Raw genomic sequence first — 26095 nt, forward strand, 5'->3', positions numbered from 1 at the left:
TCGGTATTAAACAGTGGGTCTGCCAGTGGACTAACTGATTTTATTCCATATGTCAGCGGCTAGCGTAATGTTTACTCCTGTCGGCTACTTCCCATAATGCATGCTCATCACAGCCTCGTAGGCGAAGTATGAATGTAATAAGGCCAAGAAAAATAAAAAGTTTGTTTCTCATCCTCGCGCGCGTTAATTCAGACCCGCCGCGTCAACCTTTTTTTTCCTGCTCACGAGGATATAAAATGAAAAAACCCGCAAAAATACGTGACGATAGTGCATATCACAGTGCTGTATAAAAGGGAACTGTAAACAAAATAACTGACACTAACATTCCATTCAAAACTGTACACATATTTCACTGTTATATTACGCTGTCAAAACTGCATTGCTGCACTAAAAGTCAAAACGCAGTACTGTTGCTATACAAAAATACTAAAGCAACACTGCTGTGCATTTATATCTGCGTGCATTCCTAAGTTGTTTTCATAGTTTTTGGACGTTCTTGTTGGTTGAAGAATAAGGAAATTTGAAGAAAAAAACCCGCGTCACCGCATCATTATTGTAATATGCCTAGGATGAGAAACAAACTTTTTATTTTTCTTGGCCTAAGAGTAAATATTTTTTTGTTGACTTAATTCGAGTCCGGATAAAATTCATTCATAAAACAACATAACAAAAAACCTTACAAGGTAAACGGAGAGGCTAATAAACTGGAGTTGATGTACAAAACAGAAATACAGAAAATATATTTTGAAAGTTAAAATTACTGGTCGAGTTTTAAAACACACACACAACAGAACAAGATTATATGTTTATTGTTCGACAATCTACAGCGATAAGGCTGTTTGACAAGAATACACTGCAATCTTACATCGTACGGTTCGGACTTTGCCCTTCAGTAGGCATTCTATAAAATTAAAAATCGAGAAACACGTGTTCAACTTCTACTTGTTTCCGTTTCACTCAAACACATCAAATCTGAAGGTGGGCGTTTCAATGAAATGAATATACAATATAAAATGTAGCTGGTAACCTTTATTTGAATTGTAGCAAAGGTTGCTTTGGAGTCTGGCCATGAACTCGTCCCTGTTTGATAGCCAGGACGGAGAACAATTTTCACTGTTACTTAATTCTTTTTACGCGTCAGCTCATCCTATTTTGGATCGGTGCTAAAAATAACACAAATTGTGTAAATTTTGCCTTCATCTCTTGAATTGTAACGTAAACTTCATCTTCAATTTTTGATGTACTCTTTTTTATTTTTCCCATTTGAGTGTTTTTAACCTATTTCTTCTGATAAGAAAGCAAATACTCTGCCCACGGTAGCACCTGTTGGTCACAAATAATTTCTCTGGAACCCATTCTCATAACTAATTGTGCACGCCAGATGTGGAGTTCATTTGCTCTCAGACTGAAAGGCGGACAGAAGACGAGGTGGCCGAGTGGTTAAGGCGATGGACTGCTAATCCATTGTGCTCTGCACGCGTGGGTTCGAATCCCATCCTCGTCGCCACATTTTGCTAGGAGTCAGATATTTTCCCTGCCTGCCCTTGCAGATTTCTTGCCACTAACGACAGATATTGTGACTACTTTTGTTTATTTCACCAGAATCTGAAAAATGGCGAAATTTTCGGTTTTAATTTCGATGCTTTGCATCATTCAAGAAATGCAACATGTATCTCTGATAAGTTCATGCGACTGTTTCCCTGCAGGTCGATTCCACATCTTGTATCTGTAGATCCTTTCAACGACAAAAGTACTATTTCCAGCTGTTTGGGGTCTGGAAACTTCAACGTTTTCCGTGCAAAAATGTTTTGGAGATTTTTTGTGAAACTTGAACTGCCGGAAAAATAATTTTCCTGGATGACAATTATTTACCGTGAACATGGTGATTTTGAAGCTTCACCGTAATGTGTTGAACAGGAGTTTTTGTCGGCTTTGTTTTATTTTTTGTTCTTTTACCTTCATCAGTGTATTCACTCGCAATAAAGGAAACAAATCTTGATAACGTTCGTTGATCATAATCCAAAGACATTGCAAATTTCAGTACAATACACACACACACACACACACACACACACACACAGATATATATATATATATATATATATATATATATATATATATATATATATATATATATATATATATATATATACTGAAATTGGCATTGTCTTTGGACTATGATTATGAACATCAAGTGTTATCAAGATTGAAAGCGTACCAAAACAGTAAAATAGATTTGTACTTGTATTTCCTAATAATCTCAGACAAGACGAGGTGGCCGAGTGGTTAAGGCGATGGACTGCTAATCCATTGTGCTCTGCACGCGTGGGTTCGAATCCCATCCTGGTCGCCATTTTGTTGCGTCATCCGCGATATCAATCCAATCCGGCAGGTTGTTGATGGATACTTGAAGCGACTGTTTCAATGTGAGGGAAATCGATAGCTGGTTTCCTCTCTAAATTTTAGGGAAGGACTGTACGAAAGTGCTCTACGCAAAGTAGGTCTCACAGAACATCGACACTACAGAAAGAGTTGAGACTGCATGTGCCCTACATTTCGGGAGAAAAACATCACTATAAGTTCTGTTTATTTTAAATTTTGCGATATAACTTTCCAAATTCAATTGTACACAGTTCTATGTTTGTATGTATGCATGTATAAGGTAAAACTTATGCACCTATACGTACGCGTCTTGGTTATGTGATTATACGTTTTATAATTTAGCATCTGTATTGACTAAGAATATCTACACTTTTCCATGGCCTTCGCGTTGTTTGCTATAGGCTCTCACTCTCTTCTGCAAAAATTAGAAAACATATACATGTAATTTTCATACAGATACGTGTGTTCACATTAAAATCAGCTAACGGAAAAGTAAACATGTTGATATTGCCATGCTTCTCAAAGAGTTCGTTGGGAGATTACGGTTACGTGAGAACATCTTAGGCATTAGCATATATTATGCCTAGTTTTGTTTTCTCTTTTACATGGGAGGTTGGGGGGGATAGTTTACCTACCTTACACTGGCCAAAAGTAAATCGTGCAGAAAATCAAACACTGTACCCAGTATTGTGATTCTGTTTGAGAGGTAATTTCTCAAACCTTAACATTCAATATCATTTCCTTTGGGTCCAAGCGAACCCTCCGGATTTCTTTGGTGGGTTTTGCATTTTGTCATTACAGCTGTTTTGCCATGTAAAAGTCTCCATTCATGTCTATGAATTTATTCGTGTATTGCATGTATGTATCTTCATTTGAATGCATCTATTATTAGTGTAATTCATCGGTTTGTAGACCCATAAACAACAACAAAAATAAACAACTGAAAATAGCGAAGCAGATGCATATTGGTAAACGTAGCTGATGAAGATAATGAGCTGACAATAACGGCAAATAGCCTGCCACAAATTGTACCGGCTTCTGCATAGTAGCGTACTAACATTTCAATTCCGGTCGGCTGATGCAATCCTACATGCAGATGTTTTTGTTATCAGCAAACACAAGATAGTTCGAGCAGAGCTAGAAACCAACTGTATCATGTTTGTAATTTTGGTAACTATATATATATTGTCATGTCACATGTGAAAGCCCTAGAATGCCATGGGCCCAAGTACCCACTTGATTATCAGGGTGTAAAATTGTGTCGTCTCGTCTATCTCACGAACACGTGAATCAAAAGAAAGGTCATCACAGGATAGAATTATAATATCATTAGAATTATATGTGAAAAATTTTGGTATGACTCATATACTTAAATAAAAGTTGATTGAGTGGACTGGACTTACTGTGCCGTCTGCGATATAACCCTATCAATGTCACATTTACCCATGAACAAATTTCAATCAAATTACTTTATTCTAAATAATTTATCGGTGTTGAAAGTCACGCAAAGTCTACAAAATTTGTACAGTTTTTCACAGAGAGGAGGAAAAACAGATGGTTATTGTCTTTCCTTTTTTCTACTCTTTAGGATATTTTAATCACCGTATTCATCCACATGTGGTGAAACATAATACTGAAATTGCGAAAACAAATCGTTTTTTTTCTTTCCAAAAACCTAAAAACCTGTTTAAATGGCAATCTTGCTTGAGCGCAGGAAGTTCAGCAAGATGTTTTCCTATGGCATTCAATACATTCTAACGACCTATTCCTATCTTAATTTCCATATAATTTGCATATCATTTTCATTGCTGGTTCAGTTTCAACTAGACATTTATTCACTTGCTTTCAGCAAAACAGTGATGAATTGACCATACAATATTACAGTACATTTACCAATGATTTTGACGATGAGATACAGCTGGATATTGATACACTACCTATTAGGTTTGTCAGTTTGCTTGCGAATTTACCCTTTTAGTGGTCAATTTTTACAACTTTGCGCCAACATCAGACAGACTAAAACAGCAGGTGACGCAGCAAGATGTCTGTAAACTAATTTTACTATGTAGTATGTTTATATCTTTACAGCAGCTATCAGTTTCAATGGTGACACACACACAGAGACTGGTTGCCAAGTTTTACAAGCAGTTCAAATTCACGGAGAGGTGGTAAAAGAACAACGTTACTGCAAATTTAGACTCAGAGGACAGTGTTCTTTGTAGTTGAATATCAATAAAGTTCATGACTTCAAAATAATAGAGTGATGTGTAAAATGAACAAACTTTACTTTGGTTATCAACAAATGAATGACACCACATTTCTCAATGAGCTGACATCGGGGCCTACTTCAGTACGAAGTGAACTTGGGGGTTTCAGGCTATTTCGTGAACGTCATTTGTTTTCTATATTGACAAGATTGTAGCGACAAGCGATAAAAACATTGCAACATTGTAAGAGTGTTTATCATTTCTAGTTGATCCGAGGTTTTTATTAAACACAAAAAAATATAAAACTAACAACCCAAGGTCTTTGTGTCAGCAACTTTCTAGCCTAAAAACACGCAGACAACAGTTTTCTATATTGACAAGATTGTAGCGATATAAACCTTGCAACATTGTAAGAGTGTTTCTCATTTCTAGTTGATCCGACGTTTTCATTTAACAGAAAAAAAAATAAAACTAACAACCCAAGGGCTTTGGGTCAGCAACTTTATAGTCTAAAAAAACTCAGACAAGTGTTTTGTCGAACGTAGAAATAATTCAAAACTAAAACATTTCTCTTCAACTCAAATCTAACCAAAATCTAAAAGTAGTACAAAATGGATCACACAAAAAAGTAGTAAATTGTGCAATGGGACGTGTACTTATTTTTCAAATTTTACTTGAAGTAGACGACCTGATGGGTTATATTTAATTTAATCCTCTGAGTCTAAATTTGCAGTAACATCGTTCTTTTACCACCTCTCCGTGAATTTGAACTGCTTGTAAACTTGGCAACCAGTCTCTGTGTGTGTCACCAACTGATAGCTGCTGTAAAGATATAAACATACTACATAGTAAATTAGTTTACAGACATCTTGCTGCATCACCTGCTATTTTAGTCTGTCTGATGTTGGCGCAAAGTTGTCATTACGGGAAGGCTCCATTAACTTAGGAATACCCGACTCCCTAGAGGATCAATTTCACAGACCTGCCTTTCCTACAATGGCACTACAATGGCACCAGCTGGATTAGATAAAGGTAACAATGGATCATTCACACCTTGGGGATTAAAAGTCTTCTGTTTGTCACCCGAGTTGGTCAGGCAAGAACTCGGGTTTCAGGTACCATGCAAGTTAATGCAGCCTTCCCCTAATGTAAAAGTTGACCACTAAAAGAGTAAATTCGCGAGCAAACTGACAAACCTAATTAGGTAGAGTATCAATATCCAGCTGTATCTCATCGTCAAAATCATTGGTAAATGTACTGTAATACCCATTACAATGTGCATCACTTCACTTTGTTAAGGTAGATGTGCCTCTGGGATAGCTATTCAAATTCTAAAATATTAACAAACCTTTTCTAATCTACATCTATGGTGGCTCATTTTTAAAGCTCTTGGAGTAAGAAACATTTTCAACGTCTTGATTTTTCGAAAATTGAAATTTTTTTCCCCCACAGACTTAACACAGAGATGGCAGCCATTTTGAATTTCAAATTTCGATAAATATTGGGTAATTTGTTTCTCTGGTTCCAAGATTTGCATAGTGACCTCGATTTTTATTTTTGATTTGGTAAGATAATGGCTGAAAGTTTCATCAAGGAAATTTTGAGCAAAAATTTAAGTCTTTCACTTTCGAGGCGCATACTACCTTAACGTTTTCAATGTATCAATCTTCAATTACTCTTGCTTTTCACATTGTGTTGATTTGATGACATTTAAAATGTCAGGAACTGAGGGTTCTATGAACCTATTTTTCATTTGAAAATCTCCATATTACAGAGTCATCTCTATCACTGGTTCAACATTGACATATAGAGTCTTTGTAATAGAACAGTGAAACCCTTGTATTAAGATCACCTTTCGATTTTGCAAAAATGTTCTTAATGCACAGGTAGAAGATGATTTTTATTCTATTCAACTTGAAATATTTTACTTCAGAAAACCAGTCCCTAATGGACAAGTGTCCATATATCAGAGGTATCTGTAGAATTAGTATAGAAAAGGTTTCACTGTTCAAAATACTAAATATTCCACAAGGCTCTCCAAGCAGCTTCCTGTGGTCACTCACTTATGTATAACCATAATACTCTTTTTGATTAAGCACCTGGTATCTATGTTTGAATGTCCTTTGCCTACTGCCATTAACTTCCCCTGTATGTAGAGTATCCAAATGGACTCAGCAATAGCGGTACATGGTAGTGTTGGCTTGGATCACGGATCTCAAACACTATCTGTGGAGGAAAGAAATGACACACAAATGTAACAAGAGGGCTGTCATCTGCTTTGTTACACTGTAACTGATCACCTCATCATTGACAAGTTACATTTCATTCTGCAAGGTTTTCCTGTTGAAAATGCAATTATTGTACATGTATGGTGATTGGTATAGTTGTCATTTATTTATACCAACAACTGTGCCATATGCCTTAAGGTAGTGCAAGCCTTGAAAGTGAAAGACTTACACTTTTAATCAAACTTTCCTCAATGAAACTTTCACCATACTCTTACCAAATCAAGAACAAAATCAGGGGTCACCGTGCAAAGTTTGGAACAAGAGAAACAAATTATAAGACATATACTGATATTTGAAATTCAAAATGGCTGCCATCCATATGTGGAAAAAATAACGTTTCCGATTTTTGAAAAACTAAGAAGGAAATGTCTTCTTACTCCAGAAGCTTTGAAACATGTCTGCATAAGTGGCAGTGCAGAAAAGAATCGTAAAAAATTTGAGAGTCCTAAAGGCTAATATCTGTCCCTGAGGCGCATTCTACCTTTACTTAACACAAACCATGGCTACAAAATTGTCAAGAATACAGTTGCTGGAGAATGACAGAGACTACAGTAGCATCTGTTTATTACAGATGCCAACACATTTTGCTAGCATGCTTTATGGTTTTATGACAATATTATATTTGTTTCCTACTTTTCTAAAACTCGTCTGAGCTAACTTTCAAAGGGGTGCAACATTACTGTACAGGCAACTTGGCGGGCTGCATACTCAAAGTTAATAGAGGAGAAAAAATGTATTATCATAAAACCATTTACATGTAACTAAAGTCAAAGGGAGCCATCGACTGGCATTGCAGCCACTTCTGTGTAAACATCCACCTCATCAAAGAATAATATCAAGTAACCAAATGATTACATTGAACATTAAGGATGGTTTGGGCTTAGTTCCTTTACTCTGGTTTGAGTCAACAAACAAACTGATTACCTTTGAAAATGACATGTTCAATTGTTCTGTCTATGATGTAAAACCAGACAGACATTTAGCATGATAATTACTCTTTGAAAATGTTGAGAGTCACTGAATAGCACTGAATGTAGATTGTTGTATCTTCACTTGTAACAATACTGTCTTTCAAAAGGCCGAATTTAAATTATGAGCATACCTCGACGTACGGGTAAAAACCTTGGACATTCTGAGACTGGTGGTATGCTCCAGTATCAAAGTGCATTTTATAAACACCAACAGGGAACTGTTCTTTAGTCAGCAGACCTGGACATCTTCCATCACTGTTTGTTTTCCTGTTGAAAGATATCATAAAGCACGCTTCAATGTTACGTGGTTAAGAAAAATCTAACACTCCTATGTAATTCAAAAAAAACTTGACAGATTGCCTTGTATAATTTTTTTTTTCTAAATGTTTCATATTTCCATAAGTATTGGAACATTTAGCAAAATCGGTTCTTCAGGTACTGGTTCAAGAGTTCTTGACACTCAAGGTTATTTAAACAGTTAAATATAATCGTCCTGTAATCAGATATTTCACAAATACAGCTTTCGCAGGGCTACATTCACGTGCTTTACTCCAGTTCTCTCCTCTGTCCATAGACTGGAAGATCCGTCGCTCGGGAGCGCCCTCGAGCGACGGATCTTCCAGTCTATGCAGTCCAAGACGCGTAGCGCGGTACGGAAGTAAACAAAGTAATACGCCGATACACACTAATGAGGGCGGTCAACGTAACCCTTACCCGTTTGTTATCAGGTCCCACTCGTTTTCATTCCTTCTGTAGAGCAGTCTTATTGCGAGATTTGCAGCCGGTTTTCCTGTTGCAGTGTCTAAAACATGGGTTGTCAGGGGGCTCTGTGCACCTGCCATGTCTCTTGGATGAAGCGTCAGCTTATGCCGTCCCTCAACCTGTGGTATCGTATTAAGGCTATCGTAAGTGCTCATGATCATACAGGCCGCGGTATTATACACCATGAGTAAACATGATACACGCATAAAGACAACCGCCACTCTCTCTACAGCGATCGTGATGGAGGTTATAGCCTTGAGTATGAAAACTTGGTGTTTAATAGTTTTGTGTTTGATTGTTTGATTGTTTAAATATACTTTGAACGGTGTCATCAGCCGGCCTCTGTACTCAATGGCAGCATTCGTAACCGGAAGTAATTTTCACGTTCACGAAACACGCGCATGTTGTTGTTGACGATGGATGTAACTTGTTGTCGAGAGCAGGAGTCTTACCTCAATATGTCCAGCTATCCTCTCCAATCTGTCAGAACTCATAGATGGTATATATAAACCTCGCACACATGAATATTCTCATCAAGCGAGATCGCGTGGCTGAAACAGACCAAACTGACCTGCTGCAGTGCAGCGCGTATCGACCTTTGACACTAAAGTGACGCTTGCCTGTGCCAATCACAATGCAGTCTGGAGGTCGCTGTTACGATCGCCTCAGAGGTCACATTCAAATATCTTAGGTGGGGAGGGAGTCGAAAATTTAGCTACCTCTCCTTTCCCCATTTCCCTGACCTCCTCTGCGCTTCATCTCAAAATTTTCAATCATCTAATGCGCCCGTTGGGGCGGGGTTTCTCAGCGCTAAAATCTTAGGCCAATCAGCACCTCGCACTTTCAAACTTTTTGCAGTCCCCGAACAGAAAGCGCAAAGGGTAATATTTCTATTTCTAAAATAATCAACATTAGTGTTTGGTCTAGCCCCGGATACTTTACCGCCATTTTTATCATCCATCTTGGCAGAGTTTTTCAAAGCTGAGATTGGACCTGTTTATTTTCTGTGTGAGTTCGAAGGAGGAAATCAATTTTTATTTCAATTTATATTTTTGAAAAAAAAACAACAAAGTGCACCCTCCGTCATATTCAAGTTTGAGTCAGCTCCAGTTCAAATTTAGAGGACTAGTTTTCAGAAAGGATGAGATGCACACTTTTTAAATCACTTGTCCATTAAACACGATGCTTTACATGATGGAAGTTATCGACAGGTTCTTGTTTTTGTCAGGAGATGTTATATAATCTCGGGAAATTGACAACAATTACTCTGCTTGTGCAGAGAATAAAATTTTTTCGTAAGCCATGTTATGCTTTGAACATTCATTACACTAATTGTCATGCTGCGAACACAAACCTTTATGTCTCTTTTTTTATTGCTGTTCTCGTCTGATCCGATTGTTGATTGATCGCTATTTGTTTTTTCTAGGACAAGCTCCGAAAAACCTCTTTGCTCTTCACATGTGGTGGTCTATCAGAACTGTGTCTGTCTTTGCATTCAAATTCAAAAGAAATTGGCGACGAGGATGGGATTCGAACCCACGCGTGCAGAGCACAATGGATTAGCAGTCCATCGCCTTAACCACTCGGCCACCTCGTCTTACCGATAAAATTGTTTGGAATAGTTCCAATATCTTACAATATCGTTTGTTTCTTAATAAACAAATATAACAAAAGCATGTTTTATTTGCAGTAAAGCCTCAAAATTGCCATTGAATTCAAATACTCACAGTATACAATGACCACTTAGAAATTGTTTAAAGACTGGAACATACAGAGAAAATCTTGCAGTTCCGAAATCAACCCCCTTCCTCCTGGAAATAGTACTTTCAATTACTTTCCAGATGCTGATCCTGAGTCTTTATCTCCAAAGTTCATCTTTATTCTGCCGTAACTGACACCTTTCATCTGACGACCACATGCACCGGCATTGTGAATCATAGTGACCACAACATATCAGTTGTGATCTGCATACTGGTCTTCCCTCCTCTCTCCCCCCCTTTCTCTCTTGTCCACAAAACGCGACGCTTTAAGTGTTGGAAGCTATCGACAAGTTATTATTTTTATCTTAAAATGTTATGTTATCTTTGGAAAATGACAAGAATTACTCTGCTTGTGCAGAGAAAAGAATATTTTCTTAAGCCTTATTTTGCTTTGAACATTCATTGTACTGATGTCATGCTGCAAAGATTGTTGATTGGTCGTTATTTAGTTTTTGTTCAGGTAGCTCCGGAAAACCTCTCGGTCTTTAACATCTGGTGGTCACAGAACTAGTTTGACTTTGCATTCAATTTCAAAAGAAATTGGCGACGAGGATGGGATTCGAACCCACGCGTGCAGAGCACAATGGATTAGCAGTCCATCGCCTTAACCACTCGGCCACCTCGTCTTGTCTATATTGTACTATTTGGAAATAGTTGCAATGTCTTACAATAACGTTTGTTTCTTCATAATAAAATTCAAATAAGTCTCAGGAGTATTTTGTGATAAACGGGAGTTCACAAGACAAAAGACAAAAATAAACAAATCTAACAAAAACTTTTGTTTATTTGCAGTAAAGCCCCAAAATTGCCATGAAATTCACTGTTCACAGTATATAATGACCACTCAGAAATATCGTTTAAAGACAGCGTTCTCAAGTTTTAAAGAAAAGGTTTATTCAGAGAAAACTTTGAAGTTCCAAAATGTAAAACCCTCTTCCGGGAAATAGTTCTTGCGTTGACAAAGAATCTGATACAAGATGGAAACTCGACTGGTAGGGAAACCTACTATATAAACTAACCAGAGGCCATTACTGTACTTTACTAGGGAGACCAAACAAATACTGTATGGTCACCTGACTTCGGATCGAGTAGAAAATGGCATGTTGATGTTTGTTTGCAATGGAAGTTATCCCTCTCCTATTTGTGTACTTTTCATTTTTAATTACCATCTAACGGCAGTTTCATTGCCCCTGATCGAGTTCGAAGATAGTCAGAATTATCCTTGAAATAACATCGTCTTTGAAATTACATCTGTCATTACAAGAATTAAAACACATAGGCTAACAGAATTCACATATTATTGGGTTTAGCTTGTCCGTCTTCTCACCAGTGACACAAAGTGTATCTGAATAGAAGATCAAGGAATTTCCTTAACTTTCTAGTCAATTTACAAATCGAATTTACCCGACAGAGTGGCATAATTGCCGAAGACACAGAGTATACCAGCAAATCGTATATGCAAATTGCCTAATATATTAATTTTCTTGCACCAATTTGAGGAAACCGCCTATGTGTGATCCGATAAAGTGTTGGAATTGTTAAAATGTTAAAGAGCACTTGTATCCATGATTTGGCAAATTGCGTTCAAGATACTGATCGTTGTCTCCAAACTCATCTTCATTCTGCCGTACATGACGCTTCATCGAAACAAACGTACACATGGACCAGTGTTAGGCAGTAGTGACCACAGCATATACTGGTTTGCCCCTCTGTCTCTGTGTCTCTGTCTGCCTATCTCTGTCTGACCCCCCTCCGCCGCTCTAAAAAATAAAAAAGCCACACAAATTGTGTGTACAGATTATTAAAAGTCGTCCATTAGGATAGCTATCAACAAAGTTTAACATTTTTGCGTCGCTACATGGTTCCACTGAGCATCGGATATCATGAATTTGATTTCGCATGCACAGCGCCGCCAACAGTGCAACGAACATCATTGACAGGAATCGATCATTGATGATATCCATCCATCTCTCACAATTGCACCTATTACAGATTTTCAGAAAATCTCATTTTGATCGACAGTTAGTTTTTTTCAGTATTATCAAGAAAAGAAAACTTACCGGGAAAAGACGTGAACAATATTTTGTTGCTAAGGTCTTCATTCAAACACCGTATTAAAAAGTATATAAGTGTTGCGGTAGAATATCTGAGAATCGACCCTTTAACGACTGTAGGGTGGCCAAAGTTAAGCTAAAATGTTGCGACATTATACGCAACTCACGCACACTGAAAGTGAAATTTGATTTTCGTGAAATTTTAAACGCCATTTTTTCTGAAAATAAGTAGCTCAGTTACTGAAAAAATGGATATTTCCAATTAAAATCGATGTATAAGGCAGGTTTCATTAAAAAACTGAAGAAAAAACGATAGAAAAATAGTGTTTTTCCTCTCCAAAAATGCCACTTTGTACTGACCGGCCACAGCGCTCGAGCGGTCGCCGCTCATGGCACGCACTTCTGAATCCAGTCAATACCTATTTCGCAACGGAACTGCTTTCGGGCCCTGTGCACGCTGTCATAGAACTGTGAAACTTGGCCAGGAAGTGGCAGACCATCCCATTTACATGTAGTGGTGAGTTTTTGTTATATTCTGGGAATTTTAGCCAGCAAACACGAGGTAAAGTGAGTACGGTAAATTCGGTGTAGATTTTTCCCATTTAGATACATATTTTTGCCATAAAACTTGTAGCATGCTCTTTTTAAACATCATTCCAACATTTCTGTGACATATGACGAAAATCTGTCCACGAGCACAAGTACGAATCATAAAAACAAAATCGTGTTCATTCATAGACCTCAGTACAGTGTGACTCAAGATGGCGGCGGAAGGCAGTCACACTGACACACCATTGACAGCCTGCCTGAGGCTGAAGTTAGGGACAGCTATTTCTTACAATTTCATGGCTGAAAATGAACTGCATTAAAAGACAATTGGCAGTTTAAATTAATTTGTTAGAATTGAGTGTTATTAAATAACATTGTGACAAAATTTCATTGTATTGTGAGCTCTAGTTTTTAAGTTATGTGAATTCAAAATTCATAAAAACATAAAAATCCATCCATTTTTCGATGGTACGGTGCCGCCGCAATTTTGACTAAGTCAGACAAAATATTTTCAATTTTCAACACTCACAGTTTCAAAAGACTGTGCATCAGTCAAATCTTGATTTTTCCGTAATATTGGGTAAATCTGTGCACAAGACACATAGTTTAATGATTCCATGTGAAGTAAATAAAAAATTATGGGTTGCCAAACTTGAAGGAATCGGCATTCATTGAAATAATTTTAAAATTTGCCGAAAATTGTCCGCGAAAAAATGGCATTTTTATTGCTTTAAAAATTCATAACTTTTGATTGGATACAGCTATTTGCATAATTTTTTTTTTATTTTTCTTCTTTACCCCATTCTTGCTAAAAATCCATTTAAACTGTGTGTATAAACAAGAGAAAAAATGGCTTGGCGACCCTTTAACGACTGTATGTATGGCTTTTAAATACCCATGTGGAATACTATTAATTCAATTGATTTGCCGATCAAATCTATCTAGCTAGTTCCGAAACTGGATAGATTTGAAATAAAACTTACCCAATGAATTTTTTCCTCGCCATCATCTTCTCGAGAAAGATCTTTTCAGAAGGAATTGACCACACTGTATATAGGTTAAGCGGATTTTTTGCCGTGTTGAAAGTCACCACTCACAAGATGCTAAAAATAGTGTTTTACATTCTAGCGGTTGCATGACACCTTCTACGGACTCTGCGTCTACGCTTGAAGACATCTTGAAGTATAATCACTTGGTAAGACATTTAATTAAACTGTCAATGGATAGTCTATCGATCTTTCGCTGACAATGCTCAGTTGACATGCTCAGCGAATCTTGTTAACGAATTCATGTTGTTTTCAATTTATCAGCTCTTTACTTTTAATTATTTTTTATTATTAATGTTTTTTTTGCCTCGTGTATGCACCAGTTGCAGTTATATTAAATTCATTTCATAACAAATCTTTACGAGGCACCATGTTGGTTCGTGATTAATAAATAAATGAACGGATATTAAATAAACACACGAATAAGCAAAAAGCCCTACTTATGACAATGATGATGATATATGGTGATGGTGAAAATGATGATTGTCATTTTGTCATGGGTAGTTATAACACGGTCCCTCCACAAAATGGAGGGACCGTGGTTATAACAACCCTCTAAAGAGATACTGGCCAAATGTTTCCTATAACAATGCTTTTCTTTATATTTATGGTGAGGTGATTCCCACAATTATGTTTGTTCGCAATCATGTACTCCTTCCCCGTTGCAATTGAGAATGAATTATGTCAGGTTGTTAAAATCACAAGAAATAAAACCGTACTGTTGAATTTGAAGGAAGGTACTCCTCTGTCTTAGACAATGCGTTGAACAGCACTTTTGTTCGAATCGTAAACAAGATAATAGCCCAGTCAACTGTGGAGACAGACTGTCTCCCTTAGCTACACTGCAAAGTCCCGTATTCTGTGAAGCTTCACTGTATCGTCGTGTCATTAACTTTCCAAGAACTTATGATAATTTAATCCCCGTTTTCTACGCCTTTACATACCCTAAATGGCGATGTAGTTTATGCGCCTTGGCTCCGCAGCTGTTCATCGGCTTGTGGCGACATCCGCCGACTACGACGTCGACGCCACGGTAGTTGTTCGGGATCGCAAATACTGGGCCAAGATCCGAGTCCCCTGGGAGCTACGTGAAGGCTCGCTGGACGGCCGCGGGGAACTTGGTTCAGTTCTTTTGCCCCAGCGCCATCACAGCGTCTTTTAGCCCGTATCCAGATGAAAAGGTCAAATACAGCAGCGCACGTGAAATCGACACACGTTGACGGCCTAGCTATTCTGAAGGCCCGGCTCTCTGTTGATTTCCAGTCATCAGATTTGGCGATTCTCATCATGGAGGTAGAAGGAGAGAAGGCTTCTCTCTTTCTACCTCCATGTTCTCATATAGCCGTTGGAAGCTCACAAATAAGCTTATCGTACCTCTGGTTTGACGATTTCATCCTCTGGCAGTTGATACAACTACCAGGCATGGTTAGTAAAACCCTACAATTTTTATCATAGACCCAACTTCATCGTATTTTGCAAACATATTACACCCATTAGCTTTGAGACTGTAGCTGACCTTTTACTTCCAATAAAAGGCAAGCAGATCACCTGTACACATATCGCGCCCACTTTATCGGTAAAGCTTGTGTAGGAACAAGACAACCAAGTCACTAAAACTTCACAAAGGCAGTGCAAATGAGGCACAGAACAGAAAATCCAGTAATATATAATCTACTTGCACCTTAGACAGAACATACCACATTGCTATGAAACCATGTATGTTCAACATTTTTTTCATAGAAATTTACCACGAACCCATCAAACCAGACTAAGGGCACAGTCAGTTCTATGGAAGCGTCCTACAGTGTAATGTAATAGCGATTTAATTGCCATTCGCATTTGAACTGTACGGAGAACACTCGTGCGCGGCTTTAGATTCCGTCTGTATTTTCTGATTTGATTTTGGAAGTATTGACACACTAACACTGCCACCGAAAGATGGCCTACCAATGAGTTCTATTGTACTATAACCTGGACTCTTGTGTCCTTTTTGTGTAGAGGTACCTGTGACATAGAGTAATAATGTAAATTGGGAAATCAGGTTTCAAGTCAAATTGATTGAAATCACCGACGATACAGGTGTAGACGGATATATCATGCGATATCCGTGCCCACTATCACGATGCAAAGATAGTTTAAGGTGGTCATTCGCTACCAACCGTCTCCTCTCTACAACAGTTACCCTTACCTATGGATCTTATCAACATGGTGGACTCTGAGAACACTCACCTAAGAAATGAAATAAGGTGCAATGATATCGACAACAGCTCGTAATTTTTGGTGCAAAACTTGTCGTTGAATTTTCAGATTGATTCTCCATTCTTCAACTTGCCTGAGGAAGATGACGACTAACTATAGATGACGACTAACTATAGAGGATACCACAAAAAAACCCGAAAAGATGGGAAAAGCTCAAGAAGTTTTAGTAAATGTTCCTTGAAGACGCATATTGCGGCATTTGTAGTACAACTACGCTAGGATGTTACGTCTTTCATCTATTTTGTTCACAATGATATCGTTGCATCGGATTAAAACACGCACGGAGCCTTGGCAAAGGGCCTTGCGAATACACAATGCTATCAAGCGAACGACGCTATCTCTCACATCTGTCCTTTCAGCATCTGGTGATTAGAAGGAAATTTAATGTGGGTATACTTGACGCTGTAGGCATCCCGGTGATATCGAATTTCTATGTGTCACTAGAGGATTGCTTGTCGTCTTGTCATGGCAGTGTCCTACGTATTGCGCGTTTCCATGGCGACCTGAGAGTTAGGGGAAGGTGCGCATAAATGATTGAAATGTTTTCAATTTCATTTGTTCAGCGTCACAGGCTTTTCCTGTGCTTACAAAAAACTTCAGGTATCTGTTTTAAGTTTAATGGAATTACTTCAAGGTGTACACGAGCGTGATAGAAACAGCCAACGCATCGCAGGGCGACGTCTAGGAACAAATTAATATCATTTGTTGCGCTCGTTCAAGTTCCCCAAATCACTCCACATGCAATGTAAGAAGATATTTCTCTGCTTTACGTTATTCTACAAATATTCACTCTTTCTGTTATTCGATTCGCTACTACAACAATCACTGACAGCGAGTAACTTCCATCATCTACTTCAAAGTATTCCTTATCGCCTGCGATCCACTTCCATCCGTGTAACAGCGAATCATTGTTCAACTAGAATTTTTCTTATGGAAGTGAAAGACTTAAACTTTTGCTCAAACTTTCCTCAATGAAACTATCGACCACTGAGTCTCTTACCAAGCAAGAATAAAAATCAGGGGTCACCGTGCAAAATTTGGCACTAGAGAGACAAATTACCTAAGATTTCCCAGTATTTGAAATTCAAAATGGCCACCTCGTGTTAACTCTATGGAGAAAAACGAAATTTTCTAGTTCGAAAAACTAAGACGGTAAAAACCTTTCTTTCATCAAGAACTTTAAAAAATGAGCCCCCACAAATAGGACATCAGAAGAGAATTGATAAAATTTGAAAGCCCAAATTTCTGTCCCCAAGGCGCGTCTTACCTTAATGGAACAGTAGCTGTAACTCTTGGTGACTTTTTAAAACATTTAAAATTTTAATGTAGACTTTCTTGTTTCTTGTACTACTCCCAAAATATGTTGAGATACACTGTACTTAGCTTGTCAACACAGCATGAGCAAGTTTAGAGGCATCGTTAATCGTTGACAGATGAATTTTGGTCCGGAATCGAATTCAAATGCGAACTATAACCGTGCATGTTATAGATGCCGTGTTTACAAGATAATAATAGGTGTTTCGATATGCTTTTGGGAGTCGAAATAGGACTGACAATTGACATAAGAAACAAAAGTAATGAAAGTAATCATCAAACGATATAGATGGTGTCCCTTTAAACTTACGATTTGATGTTCGTTTCATTGCAACCAATTCCAGATTATAATGGTCAACATGGAATTATTGGAAAGGAACTAATAGCGATGAGATGGTGACAGTGCCTGAATGATCTGAGAAGATAAAGAATATCAGATAAAATGTCAAATATATATAGCTCTATTTCATTAACCTAAAAAGCACCTGACATTCAGACTCACTAAATGTAGCTGATATGGCCAGTCGCCTCCTACACAGACAATCAAGACGTCAAAATACATTTCTTTAACAACAAAGAATCGTTGAAGTTTATAATGAGTCTAAAACAGAAGACTACCATCGAACTTTGAGATATATTAACTAGCAAACTGGTTGAAGTAAGACAACAAAAATTTTAATTTGGCGACGTAAGAACGGAAAATCATGTTTTGTACCGTCAACTACTTTAGAACATTTTTAAGTGTATGCAGGTACGAGAAAGATTTTTCTCGGCTCTGTTCGTTTTCTCTTCGTCCTTTGACGTAATCGCCACATCAAGTTTCCTGTAGACACCCTCCTCGTAGTGGTCGAGAGAACACTTGTTTCTCACGGAAATACAAACTGACAATGCTATTTCGGTGACTACAGACATTTGCTGACATTTGTAGAAGCAAAGATCTCCGAAAATTCAGGCCCAGAACTTACATTCGATACTTGTAAAAACCTCCATGCTGAGCACCTTTGCCAGTGCTAACGGCTGTGGGTAATACATGTAATGTTATTACCTTCAATGAATTGCATGTAATCAGGCAATGCAACTATATTTAGTTTCGTAATTTTCTAGACTTTCATTCGAAGGAAAAGAAGTCTGGCGCTGTCACTTTACCGCGTTATACTTTGTGTTTCGCGGGAAACACATTGTGTGGAAACGTTTATCAACAATATTTCGAGCTAAGAGGTTGTGACTTGGGCATTGTTTTGAAATATTTCCAGGTCCTTTGACTATCAGGATTGATTACCACATATCATCTTGTCTTGCTCCGTCACCATGTCAGATCGTCATTGGCATAGACTAACACAATCGATATTTCTCAATATTGAAGTAGTTAAATCAACCCGTTATGGGGGAAGTAGAGTAGGGGGGACAAACAAACTATCCTTGAGCGTCCTTTCCCTAAATCACTGGGCAAGAAGTAAGTGTCAAGTGAACAATACGGAACTTCTTAATACATCATGCCTAATGTCTGTTCTACATTTTTTTCAATTGTTAACACGTTTACAAAGAATTAGAACCACGCCTAACCTTCTTGATAAAGAGTGCATTCCAACCACGTTAAACGTTCTTTCTTCGGCTGGTTTCTTTAAAACGAATCCATCCTTCAGAATACTGCCAATCGCAATTCATATGAAAGATCTTGAAAATTCGCTGCCCTCATGAAACGCCCACCATTTTATGAATGTTGAATGTTTGAAAACATATACCTTCCACACTTTCGTCCGTATCCAAACTGTCTTGCCAATCTATAATAAAACTCAACCCATTCCCGTGATTCAAAAAGCATCATGTACTTGTCTCAAATTAACCAATGCTAATGTAAAGTTGCGGAGAATGTTGTTCCCTAACAACTAAGCGACAGAAAGGCATCTGGCATTCAGACTCACTCAGGGAACCTAGCTGATACTAAGAATAGCCAGTTGCCTGACATTTTACCAAGATATTCTATGACAACGCAATTGTGATTATTGATTATTACGTGCCGGGTAGCGTAGAGGAGGAGTAGGGTAGCAATTTTGCTTATCTTAGTCTAAGTGGACTAGTTCAATGTCCTATGATGGTAAACTGAGCTAGTCTATTTTTTCTCATTTTATTCTGCACACGCCTCTATAGGATTGTTTCGAGACTCACCAACTGTATCTTTTATTTAGGCCTAAAGCTCTCTAGTATCATCTGTTCAGTTGAATACTGAGAGATTCTGGGAATTCGTTTTCGGAGAAATCTAACCTATGACACCAGCGAAACCAAATGGGTTCTAAACCTGCATTTTGCATTATATTTCTTCTTGCGTTGCCTGATTTTAACTCCAGCGACAATGTTTGTCAGCATGAACTGGCGAAAATTGTTTCGGGCAATCTGTCAATATTCACTCAGAAATCCCATCGAGCATATTTTACAGCTATGTGGTGGCTGTTTCATCCGCCATTAATACTGTTGTTTTGGATGACCACGTGCATGCGATATGCGTGTCACTGGAAGCTTCTGATCGCGTCACAACTCGACGGGGTCACTTGTTGTGGGGAAAATGTCAGCGGTAACCGGATAGCTCTGCCGACGGCGCCTGTAAGCCGACCGCAACTTAATATCACGAGAAGCTTGTCCCAGTATTTGTGAACCCCAAGTAAATGATTCGTTTATTGAGCTTGATGAAAACAAGTCAAGACCACATACAATATCCTGGCTGGACTCAGAGTTCTAGATGTGCCTACACATAGATAGGTAAGGCAGATATTAAATGCATTAAAGATGAGCGATTCTTTTCGCAACGATTGAGGCAGAACGCGCCTCCAAAGTGAAAGACTTCAAACTTTTGCTCAAACTTTCCTCCATGATACTTTCAACCATACTCTTACCAATTCAAGAATAAAAGTCAGAGGTCACTAAGAAAATTTCGCACTAAAAGAAACAAATTTCCAAAAATTTACCGATATTTGATATTTAAAATGGCCGCCACCCATGTTTAACTTCATTGCGGTAAATCTATTCGGTTTTCGAAAAACTAAGACGGAAAACTTTTCTTAGTACAAGGGTTTTAAAATAAACCTCCGTAAATGGTAGATCAGAAAAGAATCGTAAAAAATTTGAGTTTGAATATCAGTTCCAGGGGGCCATTTTACCTGTGTTTTAGTCTGAGTTTGGAAAAATATTTTTTTTTACATAAAACGAAGTTTTTCCTGATTTTTCTATCTTTCTGTGAGAGAGAGGAACAGAGACAGAGACAGACAGACAGACAGACAGACAAACAGACAAACAGACAAGCAGACAGACAGACAGATGTAGAGAGAGACAGAGAGACGCAGACAGAGAGAGACAGACAGAGCCAAAGAGACGGAGAGACACAGACAGACAGACAAAGTTTTCTTGGTATTACTGAATCCCCATGGGTTTCATTGAACCAACGAGACAGTAACCAAAGAGATCTCATTTAAAAATAGACCAGAAAGCTAATGACCTGGATGACCAAACAATTTAAACCTTGGATAACACTTTCTGTTTTCTTCGTTGAGGACAAGTTGGCTCGAATTATGCTAAAGGATTTATGCCTTTACAATCTTCCCACTTCTTTGGGTTTTTGGGGATAGGTTTGTTTTGAAGGGGGGGTTCCTGACGGTCGACTTGTGTCTCTGCGCTCGTCTGACCTCGGCCGCTTTTTCCCTCTCACGATACAAAGTCTCTCACGCGGGCAAACACAAATGGTAGAATGCCCATCGTTTGTCAGAGAATGGCGATGTAAATTTGGTTCGGATGTGCCGATAGGGCAGATCGGGGATCTGAAAAGTATTTCTTTATTCAAAATGGTTGAATAAATTTTTGAAAAAAAAATATACGAGATGACGACGGAATATTTACACAGACAAAGTAAAGGAAAGTAAATGGAAAGTGGGAAGAGACGAGAAACTTACAGCGAGGCCCAGTCATCAGCATTACGCGATTTATAATACAGGAATGTGGATAGCGATATATCCCTGTATAACTTGTGTGTGCTCACCGGTGCATTGTTTTCACCATGGCCAGTATGTGACATTCTTCAAAAAGTAAATGCATAGACTATTACCACTAACTCCATGACTTTCTAATTCAAGTTCATACTGGAGAACATAAATGTACTTTTTTAGTCAAACACATGATAGTTCGGACGGTATTTAGCTGTGTAGGCGTCATAATCCAGAGGTAACAGGATTTTCTATATTTCACCAATATCAACACCTGAGTATACACCTGTGAATCGTCCTCCTTTTCACTGTATAACATCATAATAAGATCATAATGATGCAGTGTGGCCGGAGGAGAAGATTTAAAGTTCTATCTCGAGAATAAGGGGGTTTTCGAAGCCTCATGGAACACATTCTACCGAAATACTCTTTCACAAAATCGTAGGTATATTTCATCCCCGAATACAGTCATAATCTCTGAGTATTAGAGGGGCTATAGGCATTTATGACTACACGTATCTCCTCGTCCTAGCAACAGTATAGTTCTAACTAGCCTAATTGTTCAGTGTTTTTCTATCGTGGCCCACAAAGTGTGTCAGATGATACGTGATGCGTTTTAGCGGGACGAGTTTTAGAACACCTGGCGTCATTTCTCCTTTTGGTAGGCTTCGAGACTTTCGCATATCCCTCACACGAGCGTCTTTCCCTTGTGAATTGTAAGCAAAATGATTCAACTGGTGTAAGGTATATATCACTAGATGTTGAACCTTTAAAAAGTGGGAATGTTTGACGTATACAACCGCAGTCGTCGATTTACATGACCACGAGGCAAATGAAGATAATCTGCATAGTGATCTTTGCTTTGTGAGAAAGGAACGTTTACCTTGCTAACATAACCGAGGGAGAAGCGATGCACTGTGCAAAGGATAAACCACAGTTCTCCACCATAGGTTAGATTTACAATTTACACAAGGAATTGATTTTTGTTGTATCAGCGCTTTCACAGAACACCGACTATTCCTTGAATCATAATAAATTCACTAGGTTCAATCTAACCAGGTACGAGCCATTTGAGAGCATTGCAAAACAATGCGCTCATCTGAGCTGACATTTGAAACATAATATGAGTCTAATGCTGATCCCAAAGTGACAGCCCGAGTTTTCAAATGTTACAGCAAAGAAATCAATGAGAATATACTGTTGTCTGCGCTTAAGGGTCTGGTATGTTTTCAGCATGCGTAACTGTATTAGCTCCCTTTAAGCAAGGGGAGCATATGACCGACTCAGGAATTATTCGACAATTTCTGAAGGTATTTCTCTATACTCTACTGATAACTAAAGAATTTCTTTGGGTAGAAGCCATGAGCAGTCGTTACACCGTCACTGCAGTGCAGCGTTTGCATTGTTATGACAGTTCAAGAACAGTACGATTTAAATTTCCAATCGCCAAGGTTAGCCAATGCAGCTGTTCCTGTGGAAAGTTGTTCGCGAGAGGTTCGATGGCGGAAGGGCATTTATTTTATACTATCAGTTGGCTTGGGAAAATCTTGTGTTTTATTGTTTATTTCAATACACTTTAGAGGGAAGGACAAAATCTTGTGTTGATGCGAGGGCAGAGGGGAAATTTTGCCATGGGAAGAGGGTACTAAGGAGTTCTTGTGTAGGGGAGGGACGCTTGGGAATTTTGGGCAGCAAGGAGGGGAAGCTTGTCAAATCTGATGAGAGGGCAGTCACTAACAGCTTTAAAGCTCCCTATAAGTTCATTTTGTCCAAATTTCTTTAAAATGCTATATTTTTACACATAAAACACTGAAACGTCTTTGGTTACAATTTCTTGAAAGGGGCTGGTTGGCTTACTCTGAATCAGCACTTCTAATTATCGTTTGGTGATGAGGTAAACTGGGTGGCAGAGAATCAAATATTTTTATTGCAACGAGTTTTGAAGAGACTATGTTGATTTAAAAGTGGCCTAGAGGTCTTTGTGACATCTCAATATATCTTTGTCGTGTGCACTATCGTCGGTAGAAGCCGTGAGAAGACGAGGTACATTCGAAAACATACTTCAACTTATGGATTACCGTCCATGAACAGTAATCGTTTGTGAGAGTGCACTTGAAGGGAGTTTGGTGTCAGGGACTTTCATATCGACTGGCGTTTACGAAACTTGTCACGTACAACTTATCCGAGATTGAATGCTGAACGTCACGGTTGGTAGCCTGTAAAATAAGTATTTGCCAGTTGCGTTGATGTCTACTACATTTTCAATGCATCCACCAGAAAGTGGTCTGTTCGAAGTGACGATGACATACAATACCCAACGATGTATTGCAAAATAGTTTCTTGTAAAGAGTATAGTTATGTATAGTTCCTAATTCTATCATGATTTTACTTGTAAAAATCTGTGAAATAAAAAGGAAGGTAGATTAACTAGGTAATAGATTAAGATTAAGGTAGATTAAGATAGGTGTAGATTAACTTGTTAACAACATACAGGAAAGACATAATACCAATATGTTTGTCATACTAATGTCTTGGAGTGAACACACTAAGAGTGAAATGATACCAAAGTATAGGCAATTATTGAGTAGTACGCGAGTAAAGAGCAGAAAAGGCGGGAAACTGAAGAGGAGAAGCGGATTTTGACTGACATACATGATTGCTGTGACTGCTTTCCCATTTTAAGCTGCGTAAACAGCAACTTTTTGTTGTACTTTCCAATTACACAGTTCTGCTTGAGAATACAGATTCCTGTTAATTCTCCAGGGTCAATCATCCAATTTGTCAAATGCAGTCCCTGTGTGTACTGTCCGGTTATGCAAATCAAGCAAATACAAAAACAACTTTTGCACAAACATTAAATGTGCGACATGATCTTTCTAAAATGATTAATCTATCTCTATTGTGTTATATATATATATATATATATATATATATATAATATATATATATTGTATATACACACATATGTGTGTATAATATAATAATATTCACATATATACATATGTGTGTATAACAGGTATTTAACAATCACCTAAAGAGTAGCTTTAATGGGAAGAGTACCTTCGAAGGGATTGGTTATCACACAAAAATGAAATTTAAAACTTTTTACCGAAACATAGAGTTTTAAGTGTCAGTGATTACCTTGCTGATTGCACCTGTTATATATTTTCGCTGTAGTCTGGCTCATCTGAGTCTGATAATTGCCCTCTATATCAAATCACAGTCCCTCCAAATTCGCAGTATACTATGCCCTAGGGTGGATTCTGTACATCCGATATGATAGGGTCAGGGGCAACATCGTCCCGTGTGACCAGAGGTTTCACATTACCGGGTTCACATAAGCCGATTATTCTTGCCTAAAAAACGTGAGCTTGAAAAACGTGTGCCGCCTCAAAAACAACCGATCACTCCCCTTTGAAATTCATTGATATCCTCGTAACTCGCAAGGTAGGAATGATATCAGTCGTGGTTTTAGAGCAAATCGAAGATTGGCGACTATGATTTTCGTGAAAAGTTGCGTAATCTCGTTAACGAACGGGTCTCTGATGAAAGGCTTAGGGTCTGCCCTGTCACGAAAACACTAAAACACTCATAAATTCATTCTGTCCTAAAAATGAGCCAATGGCATGGTTCGTTTCTGATAAACTCTGTCGCACTGAATGATTAATCTACCCATTATGTGAGGATGAATTCAAGTAAATTTAATATTTATATTTATATTTAATATTTATTACAAGATTTTCAAAACGTAGAGTTTGTACTTTTGAAACGCCCTCATACAGTCATTTTTGACCATTGATAGATTGGTCCGGACAAACTGGCGCCACACAGAACAAGATAAAAGAGACCCTTTCATGTGCATTTCTCTCAGATGCTTGCAAGGCTTTGAAACACTAGCATTGACAACTCCAAAAACCATTTCTTGTCTCCAGAAGATATCTGCTGAAGATTTTTCAGTTCATTTGCACAAGATCTAATCAAACGGTGCAAGTCCTCACACAGTACAGAAGAGTTGCAGCAGCGGCAATATTCGCTTGGTATCGTCAACTGCGCCCGGCGTTCAAAGAACCACCAACCTTAACGCTAATCTTCTTCATGGAAGCCATCATGCAATCCTGCTTCGTAGACCTCTTCGATAAGGAGAACTTGCCCGGATGCCGCGCTGCCGAACTGCACAGCCCGGCACCTGGTAAGGAGACCAAGAGTGGTTCGCTGTTGGTCTACCTCAACGGTCAAAGAAAGACCCAACGTCAACGAAGTCTGTTCCTGATACTGTATGGCAGCGGGCTTGACCCGTTCCTTGTCTTCTACCAGGAGAAGAAGTTCTGCAACTACTGTGGACTTCTGAAACTGCGCAAGTGCAGAGTGGAGAGGACAGACGACAAACACCACGGCGCTCACAGCTTCATCGTGACACCAAAAAGTGGAGACGGCAACTGGTTGATTCTGACGGCGCAGAGTGAAGCGGAACGGGACAGTTGGATCGCAGCGCTGCGAGCGGCGTCGTCTTCTCGTAGAAACACCTCAAAGACACT

The 26095-nt window shown here is 38.5% G+C and overlaps 2 protein-coding genes and 4 non-coding genes across 6 annotated transcripts in view; 3 read left to right on the forward strand and 3 right to left on the reverse strand.

The window, feature by feature from the left end:
* The window catches only part of LOC139131680 (ribonucleoside-diphosphate reductase large subunit-like), a 296454-nt gene that overhangs the window by 207217 nt on the left and 63142 nt on the right, over positions 1 to 26095 (forward strand). The gene's annotated exons all lie outside the window — the stretch shown is intronic.
* On the forward strand, positions 1423 to 1504 carry Trnas-gcu (transfer RNA serine (anticodon GCU)). The gene has a single exon. It is a non-coding gene; the product is annotated as a tRNA-Ser (tRNA).
* Trnas-gcu (transfer RNA serine (anticodon GCU)) lies at positions 2269 to 2350 on the forward strand. Its single transcript has one exon. It is a non-coding gene; the product is annotated as a tRNA-Ser (tRNA).
* On the reverse strand, positions 3833 to 9201 carry LOC139131678 (5-hydroxyisourate hydrolase-like). Its single transcript, XM_070697846.1, has 4 exons — positions 9063 to 9201; positions 8563 to 8729; positions 7980 to 8115; positions 3833 to 6815 (listed from the first exon to the last, which is right to left on the reverse strand). The coding sequence occupies exons 1-4, from the start codon at positions 9102 to 9104 to the stop codon at positions 6726 to 6728; spliced, it is 435 nt and encodes a 144-aa protein (XP_070553947.1). The 5' UTR covers positions 9105 to 9201; the 3' UTR covers positions 3833 to 6725.
* On the reverse strand, positions 10126 to 10207 carry Trnas-gcu (transfer RNA serine (anticodon GCU)). The gene has a single exon. It is a non-coding gene; the product is annotated as a tRNA-Ser (tRNA).
* Positions 10915 to 10996, reverse strand: Trnas-gcu (transfer RNA serine (anticodon GCU)). Its single transcript has one exon. It is a non-coding gene; the product is annotated as a tRNA-Ser (tRNA).

Source organism: Ptychodera flava, chromosome 4 (genome assembly GCF_041260155.1).
Source record: "Ptychodera flava strain L36383 chromosome 4, AS_Pfla_20210202, whole genome shotgun sequence".
Lineage (NCBI taxonomy): Eukaryota > Metazoa > Hemichordata > Enteropneusta > Ptychoderidae > Ptychodera > Ptychodera flava.